The sequence below is a fragment of the Natator depressus genome, chromosome 12, assembly GCF_965152275.1.
Source record: "Natator depressus isolate rNatDep1 chromosome 12, rNatDep2.hap1, whole genome shotgun sequence".
In the NCBI taxonomy this organism is placed as follows: Eukaryota; Metazoa; Chordata; order Testudines; family Cheloniidae; genus Natator; species Natator depressus.
The window spans coordinates 32,823,070-32,840,822 of NC_134245.1; the positions used below are offsets into that span (position 1 = coordinate 32,823,070).

At 43.9% G+C, this 17,753-nt stretch overlaps 1 protein-coding gene across 1 annotated transcript in view; it reads right to left on the reverse strand.

Annotated features, from left to right (window-relative positions):
• PKD1L3 (polycystin 1 like 3, transient receptor potential channel interacting) overlaps nucleotides 1–17,753 on the reverse strand; it is a 70,496-nt gene that overhangs the window by 12,331 nt on the left and 40,412 nt on the right. The window contains exons 19-34 of the mRNA XM_074969180.1: nucleotides 17,470–17,594; nucleotides 16,456–16,582; nucleotides 14,646–14,780; nucleotides 13,313–13,538; nucleotides 12,538–12,731; nucleotides 11,846–12,076; nucleotides 10,906–11,007; nucleotides 10,023–10,201; nucleotides 9,601–9,747; nucleotides 8,814–9,013; nucleotides 8,407–8,633; nucleotides 7,363–7,579; nucleotides 6,404–6,632; nucleotides 5,202–5,433; nucleotides 4,505–4,601; nucleotides 708–848 (exon numbers count right to left, since the gene is read on the reverse strand). Of these exons, the coding sequence (XP_074825281.1) occupies nucleotides 708–848; nucleotides 4,505–4,601; nucleotides 5,202–5,433; nucleotides 6,404–6,632; nucleotides 7,363–7,579; nucleotides 8,407–8,633; nucleotides 8,814–9,013; nucleotides 9,601–9,747; nucleotides 10,023–10,201; nucleotides 10,906–11,007; nucleotides 11,846–12,076; nucleotides 12,538–12,731; nucleotides 13,313–13,538; nucleotides 14,646–14,780; nucleotides 16,456–16,582; nucleotides 17,470–17,594 (2,809 nt within the window). The remainder of the gene's footprint in view (nucleotides 1–707; nucleotides 849–4,504; nucleotides 4,602–5,201; nucleotides 5,434–6,403; nucleotides 6,633–7,362; nucleotides 7,580–8,406; nucleotides 8,634–8,813; nucleotides 9,014–9,600; nucleotides 9,748–10,022; nucleotides 10,202–10,905; nucleotides 11,008–11,845; nucleotides 12,077–12,537; nucleotides 12,732–13,312; nucleotides 13,539–14,645; nucleotides 14,781–16,455; nucleotides 16,583–17,469; nucleotides 17,595–17,753) is intronic.

Below are 17,753 nucleotides of genomic sequence, written 5' to 3' on the forward strand. Positions count from 1 at the left end.
TGATATCGTTTGTCTGGTACAGAACAACATGACAATTATTGCTATCACTTAGTATTAGGCTAAGAAGATGTCTAGAAAAATTTTTCTCTCTGGACTATATCAGATCAGTGTTGAATTTACATGGGTTGGCTTAGACTGTTGTGTCTTTCCCACATCACATCAGTCAGAATCTGAGTAGGGTTCAAGAAAAGAACAGGCAAATGGATAGGACACCAGCAGTAACTCAGGTTATAAAAAGGACCTGAGGCTCAAAGATGCTCTCAGTGAAGTCAAGGCAATTTTTTTTTCTTTGCCTTCAGAGGGAGCAAGAATGGAGCCTAGGATAGTAACTACGAGTAATTCTTGCTCACAGGAAGGAGCAAACCCACCTTCTCCCAGCTACTAACTTCCTTCATCCTCTCCCTCGGCCTTCTTCATAAACTCTCACACTCCTCTGGCCTGTTCTCTTAAAATACAAGCAAGCTGTGTTCACCCCTTCCTCAGAAAACCCACCTTTAACCCCACTGGCATCGCCAGCTATTACCCCATTATCGCTTTCACCCTCTGAATACACTATTTACAATCCATATATCCAATAGGTATGTCTGTGTAAAGCTCTCCCTTCCCCACCCAAGGAGTCCAGCAGGATAATATTAGCACTGATTTGCAAACACATGAAAGAGCTTTGTCACTAAAACAAGAAGATCATCTGTGGGCAGATTGCAGACCCAGTATTTCTCTGATTAAGGCAAACGCTTTCTGCTCCTTGATGTGATTGTTCTTCATTCTCTGAATGTCTGTGGCAGGGGGTGGCTGGTAGATGTTGCTTCTGCTATCCCTTCGAGCTCCAAATAGAGGGTTTGAGTCACCTGTGTGCAAGAGTGATAAAAGCCAACATGTCAGTAGCTCCTCCAAGCCCTACTTTTTATTTCTAGGGGACCCCAGCCATTTCAGGGAAACATTTCTAGTTATACAGGGTTTCTCATCCGGGGTGGGAGAGATTAACCCTGGTTTGGGGCAACAGGCTAGTTCAAAGGACAATGAAGGTGAAGGGCTGAGGAAAGGATCAGTGCTGGGGGGAAACTACCAGATCCACATGCTGCTACTTCTTCAGCTAAAGTGACCAGTCTGAAAGTTGCTGACTTTCCATTCGCGCTCCCACTGTGTCCCTTATGTAGATAGCTGTGTGGGGGCAGCTTATAAACATGGGGCTGCAGGCTCAGGCCACAACCCAACAGTCCAGGCTTCTCTTCTCTGCTCCCATGGCTCTCAGCCCAGCCTGGGGTGGCTCCAAAGGATGCCCCACCCCAACAGATCCAATGCCCAGCAGCATGAAGCCTTCTGCTGAGTGAGAAAAGTCAGCAAAAAACATGCAGAAGAGCAAAAAAGAAAAAAATAGATAAAAATAAGAAATGACAAATAGGAACAAAGGGAGGGGGGAGAGAGAAGGGCCAGAAAGGAAATGGCTCTGTCTACCAGCCCACGCCAGCCCACAGAGGTAGGGGGTAGGCAGCATGTCCCCAGTCTTTGTGTCCTGTGCAGTTAGTACAATGGGGCAGGGGTTAGCAGCAGGACCACAGGCTTCAAAGACAACTGGGAAGGTCGGGGCCTTGGTCCCAGCCCCTTTCAGCACAGGGCAGCAGATTCTGCCATTCCAGTCCCTGTGTGCACTCCCGCAGTGCCTCTGCGAACTGCCAGGAGAGCGGTGTCCCCCAGCACCCATCTCACACAGCAGTAAATGCCATGGGAGAGACCCTCAGCCGGTGTAAATTGTCATAGTCCCATCAGAGTTCACTGAGCCAAGACAATTTCCACCCACTGAGGTTCTGCCCCACACTCTGGCCCAGAGCGTATGTACATACGGTACATACATGCAGATACTTACACGGTATATTTATACATGTATAACTAAGCCTAGCAGCAAAGGCTGAACATCCAGAAAATGGAAAATAATGGAAACTTACCGACTAGCTAGGACAAGGAACCGAGGATTTTAGCTCAAACAGGCTACAAATATCAAGTACCATAAATGATTTAACACCCATCTGGGTTGTGAGAAGGGGAAAAAAAAGATTCAGATGAAGAGAAAGATAAAAATAGATCCCAACACAATGGGGAATGACCTGCGCACGGCTTGCAGGGCTGATCACAGGCAGCAGGATTTACACTTCGGAAAGATACAGGGAAGCCTGGCAGATGTCCAGTCCAGTGCCGGAAATTGTAAGAGGGTTGGTGCAATTGCTACAGCAAAAGGCAATTTTCCAGGTGAAAACTGCTTCCTCTACCCACTGAACCCCCCTTCCCCACCTGGTGAATAAATTAAAGCAGGCCTAGAACTTGCTGGCCTCTTAAGATCCGACTGAAAGAAAATAGCAAATCAAACACAAAGCCCCTCTCTCTGGGGAATAGCACCAGTTCCTTCATTCTACCAGTTTGGGAGGTCCACGACTCCTTACTGGGATGTCTTTCTTGTGATATATTGGGGAGGGAGTGTGATGGGGTGTATAAACCCTGCTCAGTGATGGAAGGGGTTTAAGGGTTGCCTTGGGGAAGGCTGGCTTTGCCCCTCGGCGCTGTCAGTCATGTCAAGGGTGGAATAAGGTCTTAAAAATGGGAAGTTCCCAGCAGTAGCAGAACAGCTCTAGGAGAGAGTCCAGGGTGGTTCTACACTCGCAGAGGAGACTCCTGGAAGCTTTTGGGGGGATCTGCCCTTGGGAAGGTCATTTACCAGCCTCCCCTCTGCCCCCGCCCCATGCTTACAAGGAGACAGCAACCCGGGTGTACTGGCTGGGTAAGATAGGTCCAGCAAGCCCCAAGCCCTTGTCCCCTTTTGAGATTAGAGAATCTGAGAGTAGCCAAAGGAACTAGGGGAGTGAGAGCTAAGAGCCCTGTCCTCATCAACACAAAGAGACTATGTAACCCAATTTGTGTCATTGGGCCTCCTACTTAGGCAGATGGAGGTGCTCTAAGGACTCTTCAGGGCCTGCTCAGTAGGAGGTGCCTATCAGAAGCCTGAGAACTGTGGTAACGAGTTCTAGTATTAAGGCAGTACTCTGCATACTGGACAATGGAGCTCCCCATTGAATACAATACATTTTATTTATACACACTATTTAAATAAAGTGTAGTAAGGCCACGAGCCACCAGTTGCATTATGAGAAATGTAGCACATTAGTTCCATCTTGGGCAGAACAACAGTTGAGAAGTGAAACCAATAGTAAACTAAGGAGTTACATATAATGGCAAGGAAGAACATGGAGGGAACTTGTCTAAGATAGAAGCTGGGTTTTATTGATATTTTTGCAGGCCTGGGTTTACAAAATCTAGTGAAAATGCACAGTGTGCATTTTCATTAAGTTGTGGAGTTGTTGTAGAGTTTGTTGCAAAACAATCCATGATATAAACATTGGGAAGTTAGCACAGCACTAATGTAAATTGCATTGTGTTCAGGAATGGAAAGCTGTGTGCATTCTTTCTTCCATATGCAATTTTGTTTTTTATATTTTGGATGAGAGCTGAATCATTTACATTGGTTTCTTCATATTTGCATCTCTCTGAAATCCTACTCCATTATTTTAGTTCTTAAGTTTTCAGCTAGTCTGCTAAATATTATTCCCTTCTTCTGAATTCTGTTCCTTGGATATTGAAACTATAACACAGTTGCTGAAGTTTGCAGCATGCAGGTGAGAGTGCGGGAGGCAATAGCAGTCAGCCATAGCAGCAGGACCCATTCATGGTTCTTGGTCTACTACTACTAAGAATGAGAACATGGTTCATTCCCACTTCTGAGAGGGGACAGAGCAAGTGATGGTGGGGAGGAAGGGTCTGACATCAGAGTCCTGAAAGTAGACGAGTCCCAAATAATAGGATTATACCCATCCAGTTACAAGGGCAATCTCACAACAGTGCTAGGTCAAAGGGGTGTGAGTTGAGATATAGAAGAAAGACCCATGGGGATAGACTGTTCTTTTTGATCCAAGATTTTTCCTTTTCTGGTTCTGTGGCCTCCCTGTTATGTGCTATGCAGAGTTTCTTCCTAAGAAAACGTATGATCAGGTTTTATGTTCTCCTTTTCATTGTGCCTACAGCAGCTTTTCTGTACTCCAATAGATTTTTATGCTCTAAACATTCAAAAGAGCCCTAAAGCTGCCCTAATGGGGCACCTGAGAATTCCTCAAGCAAGGGGGAATCCCTAACTAAGAGAACCAATGTAGCTGCCTCCCTTCCTCCCCCCTTGCTTCCCCCCCCCCCCCCCACAATCTAGAGGGCATGTTGGAGACATGTTCAGGGGAAATTATGGAGCTAGATCCCCTGGGCACTCCAGGGGTCCCTGGCCTGTGTTGTTATTAGCTGGTGTAAATTAGAGCAGCTGGTCTAGGGATCAGGAGCAGACAAAGGTTATAGGCGGTTGGTCACATTTGTCCATCCTGACCATATGCATGAATAAAGCACTTCAAAGTCTCAGATAAAACATTTCACATTAATTAATTAGTCCCCACATGTTTTACATCTGACACACAATTACCTGGTGCAGACAGAGGTCCATCAATAGCAGTGTTTTCCTCGTCTTCATGCTCCACCTTCTTCAGAACCAGAGCGAAGAAAGCCGCAAATCCCAACACCTGGAAGACATTAGCTATTTGTTCAGAGTCTGCACATTCTGCATGAGGAGAGGTCTAGACCTTGCCTTAAATGCTTGTCTCTGATCCATGCACTGCAGATTGGGGAGGAGAATTTTGCCTTTTAATTTGCTCTATAAACACAGGCTAATTCCATGAACAAGAAATCAGAAAGAGAATGGACCGCAAGATGCTGTGTGAATCCCACTAAATGCGATTGGTTTTTGCCTCTGGCCATATCTTTCCCACCGGAAACTTTCATCATCCGATGAAGTGAGCTGTAGCTCATGAAAGCTTATGCTCAAATAAATTGGTTAGTCTCTAAGATGCCACAAGTACTCCTTTTCTTTTTGCAAAATAAGACAAAATAAGGTGAAATGAAGCTAACGGGAACAAGATTCCTGCCAAGACAAATCAACATGACATTATAACTCAATTGTAACAAAACCCCTAACTTACAGGAAGGATCTCTTGCTTAAGAGCTCTGTCCTGCAGTCCTTTTGAATGTAAAACTCAAGTTCACTTCAATGGGAGCGATGTGCCTGAGAGGGCTGCAGTATCAACCCTTCCCTAGCCAGTGTTTTGTATTGATAGTGACCTTACTTTTAAGGGCTGTGTGATGAATAGACTTTCAAAGAAGGAGATGGCCATGGAGATCAGCCACTTGATGGAGTTCTCCTTGCCATAATGTAGCCCGTAAAGCATGGTGAAGAATCCGGACACACCACTGGTGGCAGCTATGAGGAACCAGCCAATGAAAACAAACCACCAGGGCAAGCCTTTGAAAGAGGAACCTTTCTTGCCATCCCCAGAGAAACTTGGAGTGGGGGAGCACCTGGAGAGTCAACCATCGTGAGAAAGTCATTTTACCGGTGAGATAGAAGCAAACCACAAATAAGACAAAATAAAGTGCAAACTCTGGACTTAACAGGGATAAGAAACACCTTATGTGAAAGTCAGATTTTAAAAACTATTAACTATTTTCAAATTATTTTGACAGATACAATGATATAAATAGTATTCAGAAAGTGGCAAAAACAGGTACACAAATCACAGGTATACAGATACAAACAGGTATATAGATATAAGATCAAAGCACATTTTATGGGCTTTATTTCTAAAACCCCAGAATAATAGGATTTCTAATGTAAATGCAGACAGACCCACCACTACCTTGTGGCTGTTGGATGCCCCTATAAAAAAGGGCTTAGAGACCATGAAGAGTAGCATCACTAAATTGTTGAATGCTTCTTACTTAAAAATCAGATTTTTCTGACCCATTTCTGTCTCTGTTGTTTGTTAACAGGTTTCCACACATCCATTATTTTACAGACCCTTGAGCACTTTAGAGCTCAGAGCTTGTCCTCAGCTCTTTACTATAATGTTTTACTACATTGGAACATTTAGTTTTGGAGGCATAAATGTATAAACCAGTGGTTCCCAAACTAGGGGCGCTGCTTGTTCAGGGAGAGCCCCTGGCGGTCCGGGCCGGTTTGTTTACCTGCCGCATCTGCAGGTTCGGCTGATCGCAGCTCCCAGTGGCTGCGGTTCGCTGTTCTCGGCCAATGGGAGCTGCAGGAAGCAGCTTGGAAACCACTGGTATAAACAAAAGAGTGATGAGTTGCCCCTACATCTCTAGTATGCAGTAATCATTCCACTGAAATTCCCTTGCTGCTCCTCCAAGAGTGTTTATACAATTATCAAGGAGTCATCAGATGGTAATGACTTTCAATCACCACCAGCTTGGGCTGGATTTGAACAAGTGACCTGCATCTACGTATACCAATGATGAGGGTGATTGTTACCTCTCACTGATGGATCCTGAAGAGCAGAGGTGGCTTTCCAGGAGGCCTTTCATGTGCTGGACCTGCCTAACAGCTTGAACGTAACTCTGAGCCTTCTGGAATTTATGAGGTCCCAGTAATTCCAACTCCATCTCCACGTGCTGGAGTTGCATGTACAAGTAGCGGTTGTAGTCACTGTGTTTCAGCCTTTCACCCATTCCTTTCTCCGGAGTTGGGCTTCTTGTTTTTTCTCCAGGGAAATGGGGGAGAGGGGGAAAAGGGAAATAAATGAGGCTGCTCATGGAATAAAGTGTGAATAAGAGTGGCAGAATCAGGGTCTAGGATTTTCAGGGCGGGGAATTACTCTGAAGGTGATGCACATCTATGGTGACTGCTAATACTAATAATCTAGCTTTCATAACTTATACAACCAGTGTAGCAGTAGCATTCTCCTCACACCTGGCAAACAACATTTTATGACAATGACCTCAGAACCTCAACAGATGAGCCCAAGACCAAACATGCTTGTTCATAGGCTACCTGTGCAGTCTGTAACTGCATAAATCTATTGAAAAAGCCAATGGCAAACTGGGATTGCAATCATTGGGGCAATTTACAGACTAAGGTAATAATCAACGTGAGCCCTGGTGGCAGAATCAAGCCCTGAGTTGGAACTGGAGGGGACAACAGCACAGGGAGAGGAAGGATGAGGGAAAGGACAACATGATTATGGAATCACTGAGACATGAGGCTCTTGATGCTACATGGACACTGACCGTCGTAAACACCGAAAAGCCTGCATTGGTTTTAAAAGCAGGACAGCTGAGAGCCACCATTCACTCTACCGCAAAGGAAACAAAGTATTTACACTGAACTGTCCTTAACTCAAAACGAAGTAAGAGAGTGGTCCTCATATCTAGCGATTGTGGTGGCTTCACTTACAGGCATTTCTGTGAGGCTTTTCTTAGCTTGCGATTTACCTTGTATATCTACAGACCCTAGTGTGATGATAATAGGATCATCCTTCTTTTTACTCTCATCATAAAACTCTTGCCCAGCTCTGTTTTGCTGGCAGATGATGTCCTCAACCAAGGCCAAGAGTGTGTTGATGTCAGTAGATTTTCCAGGGTCTGTTTCTGAGGAGGGTAGCGGAGTCTTCAGGGTTTTAAACAGTGAATTGGCAATTCTCCTAATATCCTGGAAGATGCAGCAACAGCATGGCAGTCACCTAGTGGCTCTGGTTACTTGCACTGATGTAGTTTAAAACCATGGTAAGCTTCACTGGTGGGTGCACCACATCTACAATGGGGGTTGCTACAGTGCTGCCCCCGTGTGGATAAGGCCTTAGACTCTCACAGGCTTAGACAGTCCCATGGGACAGCCCTGATCTGACAGGTTTAAGTCCAACAATATAAGCTTGCAGGATGTGAAAATACACACAATTCACCAGGGCTGGGGAGTCTATTCTATTCTATATAGGTTCTTATACCATGCTCATCATGACAGGAGTGGAGTGCCTTTCAGTTGTGCATTAAGCAACATGACTACACATATGTCTCGTGTTGTTAGTTGTATCATGGGAACAAATGTTATCCATTTCTTTGATGTTAGACTGTGACCACACAACACAGTGATATTAGTCCCTCAGTACATACCCATAAGGCTCCATATCTGCCTAGGGAGGTACATGAAATCAGCAAGAGTCTCCTACATGGAGAATTTGACCCTGACAATGGTAATCCTAGCTAAGTACCCCTCATTCTTTAATCCCATCCTGCAGAGTCAAGAGGACCTCTAACAGAGAGACACCCCTCAGTGAATGTTTTGCTTATTACTTAAGGAATTATGAAGCACAGCTGGTACAGGACAAAATAGTGCTTTCTTGCCACACATAGTAAACAGTGAGTTCATACTGATGCACACACCCACCAGCAGGGGGCAGTGCAATGTATTTTATATACCGTTGGGGCAGATCAGTACTCTCAACCATTTCCCTGTAACAGCCCATGCGCAGAGGGACTTGCCTTTATCACAGCCTCAGGGGTGAGTGTGATGCTCTGGATTGCCTGAGGGGGAGGGGGCAGATTTGGAGACACTCGGCCACTTTTCCCTGGTTTCTTCTCCTTCTGCTCCTTGGTCACCTGGGGTCGGATGTTCCTGAAGATCTGCACGATGAGCAGGTTAATGGGGAACATGAGGAGGGAGCTCTCGAAGCCGATCATCACCTCCTGCCACGTGAACTCGATCTTACCTGCCATCGTCAGGCAGAGAGGAAGGGTAAAAATAGTCTCAGAGCAAAGTGAAAATGCCAGACTTAGAGCCCCTGCCCTGTGGAAAAACCTTGTTGCTGAGTGATCCCCCAATGAAACTGCTTCCTGGCTCTGTGTCTCCCCATCCCCCCTGCCCAGCCCAAGCAGCCACTCAGCCTTACCTAAGTCCATTTTCTGCTCAGCTGGGTCCTTCGGCACCCCCCAGAACATGATACTGGTCAGCATGGTGCAGAGCAGCAGGGAGAAGCAGCACGACACTCTCTGGGCTCGCGTGAAGGTGCTTCGTGGGGAGCGGTTGAAAATCGAATACCAGATATGCCCGTCCTGGAAACCCTTGGAAGTCTTCATGAAAAACAGGTTACTGGGAAGAAGGAGGGGGATGCAAGGAAATGCTTAGAAAGGAGAGGGGGAAAGAGAGATCAGTTTGGGGCCCCGCCCTGGCTGACACCTCTAAGTGCTCCCACAATACAGATTTTAAATAATAATGAGATGACACTCAACAGGATTCTCATTGTTTGGGTTGTGTGAGATGGTCGTATTAGCACTGGATATAGCCAAGTCCCCCAAATCCACAAGACCAATGCCTTTTGGAGAGGCCTAAAAGGTAGCTCCTGTCCCGGTAATTGTAGGGTGAGGACCAAATACATCAAAAGCAATTTCTATTAGTCTGTCAGGGAAAAAACGTAGTAAAGCGGATTTGGCGCTGGGGTTTGTACTGGGTACTTCCAACTGTCTTTCTCCCCTCTCCTCAGTGTTTTCAGAGCAGTAATACCACACTTTAACAGTCAGATGCAGCTAAGCAGTCCTCACTCTGGCTCTGGTCCAAAGTCCATTGAAGTCAAGGCTGAGATCTCATTGACGTTAACGGGCTTTGGGTTAGGCCCTCTTTGCATCCCTTCTTTTTTCAAATGGATTGCTGCCAATAACCAAACGCAAGGCAGAAGTTACCTGAACTGCTTCATGTCCTGCTCAGTAGCAACTGGGAACACTTTGTCTAGGACACACTCTCCAACATCAATGGCCAGCCAAGAGTTACAGAGGAAGTACCATTTCTGATCCTGAGCCAGATCATGGACCAGCACGCGATTCACATACCTGTGCCATAAAAATAAAGAACTAACTCATGTGGGGAAGACGCTATGGAATTCAGGTCACTGGAAGTGCAACTCACTGAGAGTTTGGGTGTCAGACTCTGACCCTTAGCCTGTCTGTGACTTAGCTTCTCCATCTGCAAAATGGAGATAACTCATTCCAACTTCCTAGGGTGGGGAGTGGATAAATACATGAATGTTTGACAAGTGCAACAGAAGGGCAAAGTGTTATCAGAAAGGATAGTCTTCTGTCTCCTCATAGCCTCTCCCCTTGCTTACCAGGATGGACTGTCTCCTGAATTATCATGCCACAGTCGGATATGCTGCAGTTCCCCAAGAGGAAACAGGGTACAGAGCAGGAAAACATCCACTCCTCCACGCTCAAAGACTAGTGTGTCAGGGTCAGTCAGGTGGTGGGGTTCACTCTCTCCTTCGAGGCCGTAAAGTGTGAGAGTCACCTGAAAGACAAAGCGGATGAGTGTATTGATAATTGACAGCCTGGCACCATTTGTTTGCATTCATGGCTTGGACGTGGATACTTTGTATTGACACGGGTTCCAATCCTGAACTCCTTACTGAGCCTCTGTTCTGGCAAATTTCAACTGAAGCCAAGCTGCCCCCCACAGGGACTTAGTGAAAACTGAGTCAGGAGCTCAGGCGTTGGCCCACAGTTGGCAGGATGTCACGACAGCCTTGCCAAATCCTATGAACTGAGTGTAATGGAAGCTGTCACAGCTGCTGAGTAGCATAAGAGCAACTGCTCTTACATCGTTGTGCATGTAGGGAGAGCTTCACTCATTCGGCCTGTTTTGCAGCAGAGTGAGTGAGGCTGCAGATCTAATCGTGCCCAGTGAATCCTCTGGACTTCCCCATTCCTCCTCCAGAGCCAGGCACTGCCTACTGCTGCTGTTACCTCTGCCGCCCAGATCCAGAGGTCCCCTTCCAGGCCTGCGGGGGGAAGAGAAAACGCTTCATTACTTGCTTTTTCCCTTGGAAGAGCCAAAGCTCTCTTTGGTAGCCTGCTGGCTCCCTTACATGCTAGGTTTACATATGACATCGTCAATTTCCTGATGTGACAAATGTTTCTGAAGCTGGAGCTCTATATGTTCACAGTCTATTAAACATTCAGAAGATACCTACAGATCTGTAATTGCATCAGTACCTTGGAGGTTGTGGCTGCCCCACGACGGTGCCCTGTAAAAACTGTCACAAGATAACGATACTGCGCAAAGGGGTCGTTATCCTCCAACACTGTGATCTTCACCTGGAAAGAGAGACAACACCACCAGGAGAATTCTATGAATGGTAAAATAGTAACAGTGCCTGGAGCAGGGCTTTCTCCAGGCTCCTGGATGGGAAATGTGACACGGTGCCATCTTGTGGACACTGAATATACCTAGCAGGAAGTGTGGAGGCAAGAGGACTAGGTAGGGCTGGTAGAAAATTTTCCGTCAAAATTGTTTTTTGATACAAAACTAGGTTTATGATGATATTAATTTTTTTTTTAAAAAAAAGTCCACTTTCCATGGGAAATTTTGATTTTTGTTGTTGAAAAGCTGAATGTTCAAAAGCTGAGATATACTGGCCAAACCCCCAAATTTTTCAGTATTCAAATTTCTGCAGAAAGCCAAAATTTTCCATGAAATATTTAGACAAAAACTGTTTTGTTTTTGTCAGTATTTTCCACAGGACTCCCCTTCCATTTTTTGGCTATGTCTAGAAGTAGGCTAGAGAGAGACATAGAAATGAACAGCATTTGGGGACACCCTGAGTGATAAACTCAGTCTTGTGTTATATTCTTGATGTAAAAGTTTAATGAAAACAAACCACTAAAACTTTAGACTCCCTCCTTCTTCATGTATACTGTCGGGAACACACTGAAGATGACAGAGAAAGACATTACACAAAAATTACACAATCCAATGCTAGCTCTTTAATCACTCCTGGATCACAATCCCTTTAGGGAGAATTAGTGGCATCAGCTCCAAAGGGAGCTGACTGCTCACTCTGTCCTAAGTGACTGCATTAATGTGACCACAGCAGAGCAGGCCAGACAGAGGGGAAATACTTCCTATCACATTATCTATTAGCACAATGCTTACTTTGGCATCATCCTGAATGTCTTTCCTTCTAGCCCAAATAGCCACCAGCACATACACAAGAAAGATACAGCCCACAGTTGTCACTACCACGGGGTTGTCCACAAATGTGCCAAAAAGCTCCGCTGTTTTGCTGACATCAATGGTGTTGGGCGTGACAAAGAAGGTGCTGCCAAAGAAGGTCAGGTGGTTGCAGAGACACTGGGTGCTGCTGGGGGTTGTTTTTGGACCTACCTGAAAGCCAAAGAACGATCATGTTCAAAACATTCTCAACTTTTGGCTTCAAAGTACAGCTTACTTACCTACCAAGCTAAAGAAACAGGAAAGCTAGCTGAGCTAGGTGTGAAGCATTGTTATGTGTAAGCAGATCCTACAAAATCCAGTAGAGGACAGTGATTCTAAGACCTAAGCAGAAGTGGGTATTATAGTACTAAACATAATCCATTCAAAATGCTTCAACCACTTCTCACTTAGAAGCATATCCTAGAGAAAACGTGTCTAAGTTCCCCTTTATATTGGACTAACCTGAGCTTCATGACCTTCTCCCATCCCAAAATGGTCTTGTTTCATGGTGCTATCAAGAGTTCAAAGAAACATGTTCACTCGTTTTAACAAATGTTATTGTTATCTAGGCTGGCTTTGAAATGTATTGAGGAAAGATCCATGACAACATTCTTTTGCTTCTTTCTACTTACATGGCACCCGTAGCTATTCCAGTTGCCCCGTAGCTCATCCCAGAACACACACTGTGATACAAAGGAAGTGACAGCTATGGTTAGATCACGGTTGGCTGTAGAATCCATTTCCATGTCTTGTTCCATCATGAGATAGTAAGTCCCTTCTCCGAAAATGAGTTCTTCTGGGCTAAGAACCCATGTGTTTGACTTATCTTGAACAGAAATATTTAGTTGCAGGCTATGTAAGAAAGCATTTGTTTCAGCAATATACAGATATATTGTATACATGCCAATAAATAAATTAAATAGAATAACAGAATAGTTATCAGAACAACTATCAGTATAGGTTTTTATTCTGGTTAATTTATTAGGTTAATTATTCAAAGCACCTGTTCTTTGCTTCTGTTTGTGCATAGTGTTTACTAGAGATGGCCTGAACCAGGACACAGATTGGAACTCTTTCAGTCTTTGAGGAGGTTCATTGCCATTTACACATCCAAACTTCTGAGCTTGAGCTCATCTCTACAATTTATATTTGTTCTTATCTGTCAAAAATGTGGATGACAGCGCTATATGTGAGAATTAAGGCCCAGATCCACAACGGTGTTTACGATCCTAATTTCCATTTGAATCAGTGGAAGTTAGGAGCTTAAGTACCTCTGTGGATCTGGGCCTAAGAGCTCATATTGAGTGTGCTAAGCTTCTATTGGATAGTGTGAGTTAAGGGTGCTCATGTAGTTTGCAGATGAGCCTAGAGTGCCCAGAATCAAATGTCCCTGGTAAATGATCTTACCTCCAGTGTTTTTCTTAAGGGGCAGATGAGCTTTCATATCATAGTTAGTCTCATTTGGATGGTAGCCATATCCCAAGTACAGTATTAGTGGAATATCCTGTTCAGTTTCCAGGTGGATCACTAGAGATGTATTTTCTGAGGTGACATTGACTTGGAGAGCACTAACATTGCCCAGATTCAACAGGCTCCTGTCTTCCTGAGGTGCTGAAAGTCTTGGCAGCATTATCTATATTTGAACACAGAGATTCATTCCTAAAAATGTATGACAGTGCCTGGATCCTATTACATAGTAACACGATGTGGCTATATGCTAAGATCAAAGCACATTTTATGGGATTTATTTCTAAAAACCGTTTAATTTCTTCTTTCAAAACATACTGTAGGGAAAGCATTCCCAAGCAAATCCATCCTGGTGGACAGCTATCGTAAATAAGACTTCCCTATTGCATGCCTGCTCAAATGCAATTTGCTTGATACTTAGAACAAGCTTCTGAAAAGTCCATATCAACTCTACATTGGTTCATTTCAAAGCTCTTTTTGCTGAGTGCATACATGGGTTAGGGAGGAATGTGGGCAGGCTTGAAGTACATTTGCAAGTGTTCCATATGTGAGTTTTTAGGAAATGAATGGCATGCTACTCATCAAAACGATTCCAGACTGTGTCTTCCAGATGAGTAACAATACAGATACCTGCTAAATCTAAAGAGTTGAGATTATGGTCATCCTGAAACACAAATTGATATGTAAATGCATTGTTGAATGATTTAGGCATTAGTTTAATTATTTTACACATGGGCTAGGAGGCCTAGGAAATAGTAATATGGGCATGCAATATTGGGATGATAGAATCAAAGAAATGTAGGGCTGGAAGGGGCCTTAAGAGGTCATTAAGTCCATTGCCCTACTCCGAGGCAGGATTATGATGGTTTTATTATTTAGACATCACAGTGTGTTTCAGGCTGACCATAGCCAGCAGCCATCTTCCTTAGCCAGTAGGATTCTCATGTTTCTCCTTGTTCATCCACATGATGAAGGAGAAGGAAAGGCTGAATCACCTGTACAAGTAAGATGCACTTTAGGGTCCCACACATAGACCTCATGAAAGAGATGCTTATTGTGTTCACCCTGCAAACCACATGTAGTCCTTCCTAGCATGTGCATACACCATGCTCTCTCTTTGTTGTTGGCAGTAAACACAACATTACCATTTCTCTACTGGGCTTGCTACTTGGAGAATGATGATGATGATAACACAACTGACATTTATAGAGCACATGCCACCCAAGGATCTAATTAGACTCCAGTTCACACTGAGAGAGAGGATTGGATTTACCTCAATGTTTTCAGTAAGGTCATTAACTGGTATGACCAATCCATCCACACTGGTAAGACTTAGGCCTCCCACGGTTCCACTGATCTCAAAACTGGTGTCACTTAAAGAAAAGGGATTCACTGAAAAGCTCACCATCTACAAGGAGACATGAATGACAAGCAGCATTTGAGTTGTACAAAATACTTTGTTATAGTCACAATTTTTAGATTTCCATGTAGATTGGAGATGAAGTCAGAACCAAACCCAAGAGCCAAACAACCCTGGACTTCAGGGAAGTTGAGATCCAGATCCAAGTTTGAAGTTGGCCCATATCTCAATAATGGACCAATCCCAGACCTTACATTGTGGGAAAGTTTGGATTGTGATCTGCATATCAATATTGCAGCTCAGACCCTTCTCTAATGTATCTCTAGCATGCAGCAATCACTTTCCATTCATATGTAATCCTCTTCATGGGTCATTTAGATCAGTGGCTGTCACCCTTTCCAGATTATTGTACCCCTTTCAGGAGTCTGATTTGTCTTGCATACCCACAAGTTTTACCTCACTTAAAAACTACTTGCTCACAAAATCAGACATAAAAATACAAATGTGTGACAGCACGCTATTACTGAAAAATTGCTTACTTTCTCATTTTTACCATATAATTTTAAAATGTCAATTTGAATATAAATGTACTTACATTTCAGTGTATAGTATATAGAGCAGAATAAACAAGTCATTTTCTGTATGAAATTTTAGTTTGTACTGACTTCGCTAGTGCTTTTTATATAGCCTGTTGTAAAACTAGCCAAATATCTAGATGAGTTGATGTACACCCTAGAAGACCTCTGCGTTTCCCCAGGGGTATGTGTACTCCTGGTTGAGAACCATTGATTTAGATATCTGGGGCCAAATTCAGTCACACCAGTGTTAATCCAGAGTTATTCCATCAAAGTCAAATTGCTGTGCCTCTCCTGAAATTACTGGAGTTGACAACATATATAAATAACTGCCTGGGGTGCATATCAGAGTATGTTAGAGTCATGAGTACAGAGATGCAGGGGGAAAAAGGAGGGACATCCAAGCCTGTGAAGATAATGGGAATGTTTCCACTGATGTAAGTAAGTTTGGGGTCATGACGTAACAGAGCTGAAATAGAGAGGGGGAATTGGTAGGAGACACTTAGCCTGCAGCAGTATATAGGATTTCACCAGGCTGACTGTTTTGAATCAGCCTGGGAGACCCTTAGAAAGAGGAATATAAAAATATCATAACAACACAAAAATGTACTAGGGAATAGCGTGTGTCCTAGATCAGACAATGGAAGACACCCAACTGGCAGGAAACCTTGGCCCCTATTGTCCCCTATAAGATCTGAGTAGCTCCAACTGACTCATATGCCGCTTGGAGAAAGCAGTGTTTCAGGCTTGCTGGTTAAATAATGGTATAGACACTGTGATCAGCTGACTCCTCGTGACAGTGAATGCAACCAAATGGTGAATGGGTTAGAGTTATCAATTGAGTCCATTGCTGTGGGCAGCCAAGAGAGCAGTGAATCAGGCAGGGGCTATGATGGGAGGTGCCTTTCCAGTAAGCTCCCAGTTCCCTTCAACTACCTGCACCAAATCCCATGCAATAAGAAAATGGAAAAGGCTACTCTAGCCTGATAAATTCCAAGTGAATTTGCTGACATAATTGGAAGGCCAAGAACCAGGACACCACATGTGCCAGTGTGATCAGTGTGAAAGGAGAAAAGGCTCCAAACTCATCAGAGCAAGAGAATTAATGCATTCATCGAATACATCAAGTCAGAGTAACAGTCACTTACCCTTATATCCACAGTCTCATCACTGTCTCCTGACACACTGAGAGAGGAGGCAGAGGGGAGAGTAAAGCTGGCCGAGCTAGAATTGGAGATGTTAATGGATGTGCTGTCCATACTGTCTGTTTGTAACCTGTCCAGAATTGGGGTCAGATGCAAGCAGAGAAAATAAGAACAGATGGAGACAAAGACAGAGAAGTATTAATAGCCCAGTGCAGGGTTGCTAAGCATAGTTGATGTTACATTCAGAAAGGCTTCCTGGCTGAGTGAGTGTAACTGTGCTGGAGAACCATTTCTAACTCCAGTGGCAAATACTTCAGGACTTGTCTCTGCTTGCTGTAATGCTCTGCATGCCACTGGTAATGAATGATTAAAGGGCATGATTTTTTAAAAATGTCCACCTGCAATTGCGCACTTAATTTGGGCTTGAAGTTATACTCATATTGTGAATTGGGAGAGAACTGCATCTAAATATCCATTTACATGAGCAAATACTTGATTTCTATGCACTATTGTTGCATCTGCACAAATTAGATGAGCAATTGAATGTCAAGTGTGATCTGCATAGTTGAAAATCATGCTCTAAGTAAACAGATTTGGGGATGATTTTATGACCTGAGAACTCACATTTTCTTCTGCCCAAACCTGTGACAATTTTTTACCTACAGCAGCATCAGCAAGAAAGAAAAATTAGCCTTTTACAACAAGTGTTTTCCACATACCTACAAATTTAAGTGGGTGATGCTTGACCTATGTAATCCCAGAGAATCGTTCTCTGGCTACAGATCATATATGAGAATTTTCAGTCTAGTCTTACTGAAATTAGTTGGAGTTAAAACTGTTTTTACAATGGATAACCAGTTACAACATCACAGCACCTATGGATTTGTTACCACCTGTATAATATTTGGTTGGGTGACTCCATTTAATGAGAAAATGATAGATATTTTCCTTGAGAATGATTGGAGATTGTCAGGTGTGTAGACGCACAGGCCATAACTGAAATGTGCTGACTGTTACCTGTTTATGTACATTGCAACAGAGGGAGCGATCAGTACCATTGGTTCATCATCTGGCAGCTTCCCAATCAGGAGTGTGCTTTGCAGGTTTTCAACTGTGTCCAACAGCTGGTGTGAGACCAAACTCTGGAAAGGACAAGGGTGTCTCCTGATATGCACTTGTTATTTGAAAAGGGCAGGGAACGCATTCTTTGCATTAATTTCCATTTGTGATCTGTCTGAATTTATAACCATACTTCCCTAATTCCAATTTTCAGTGTTTCTTTTTAAGGCAGCAGACTGGGT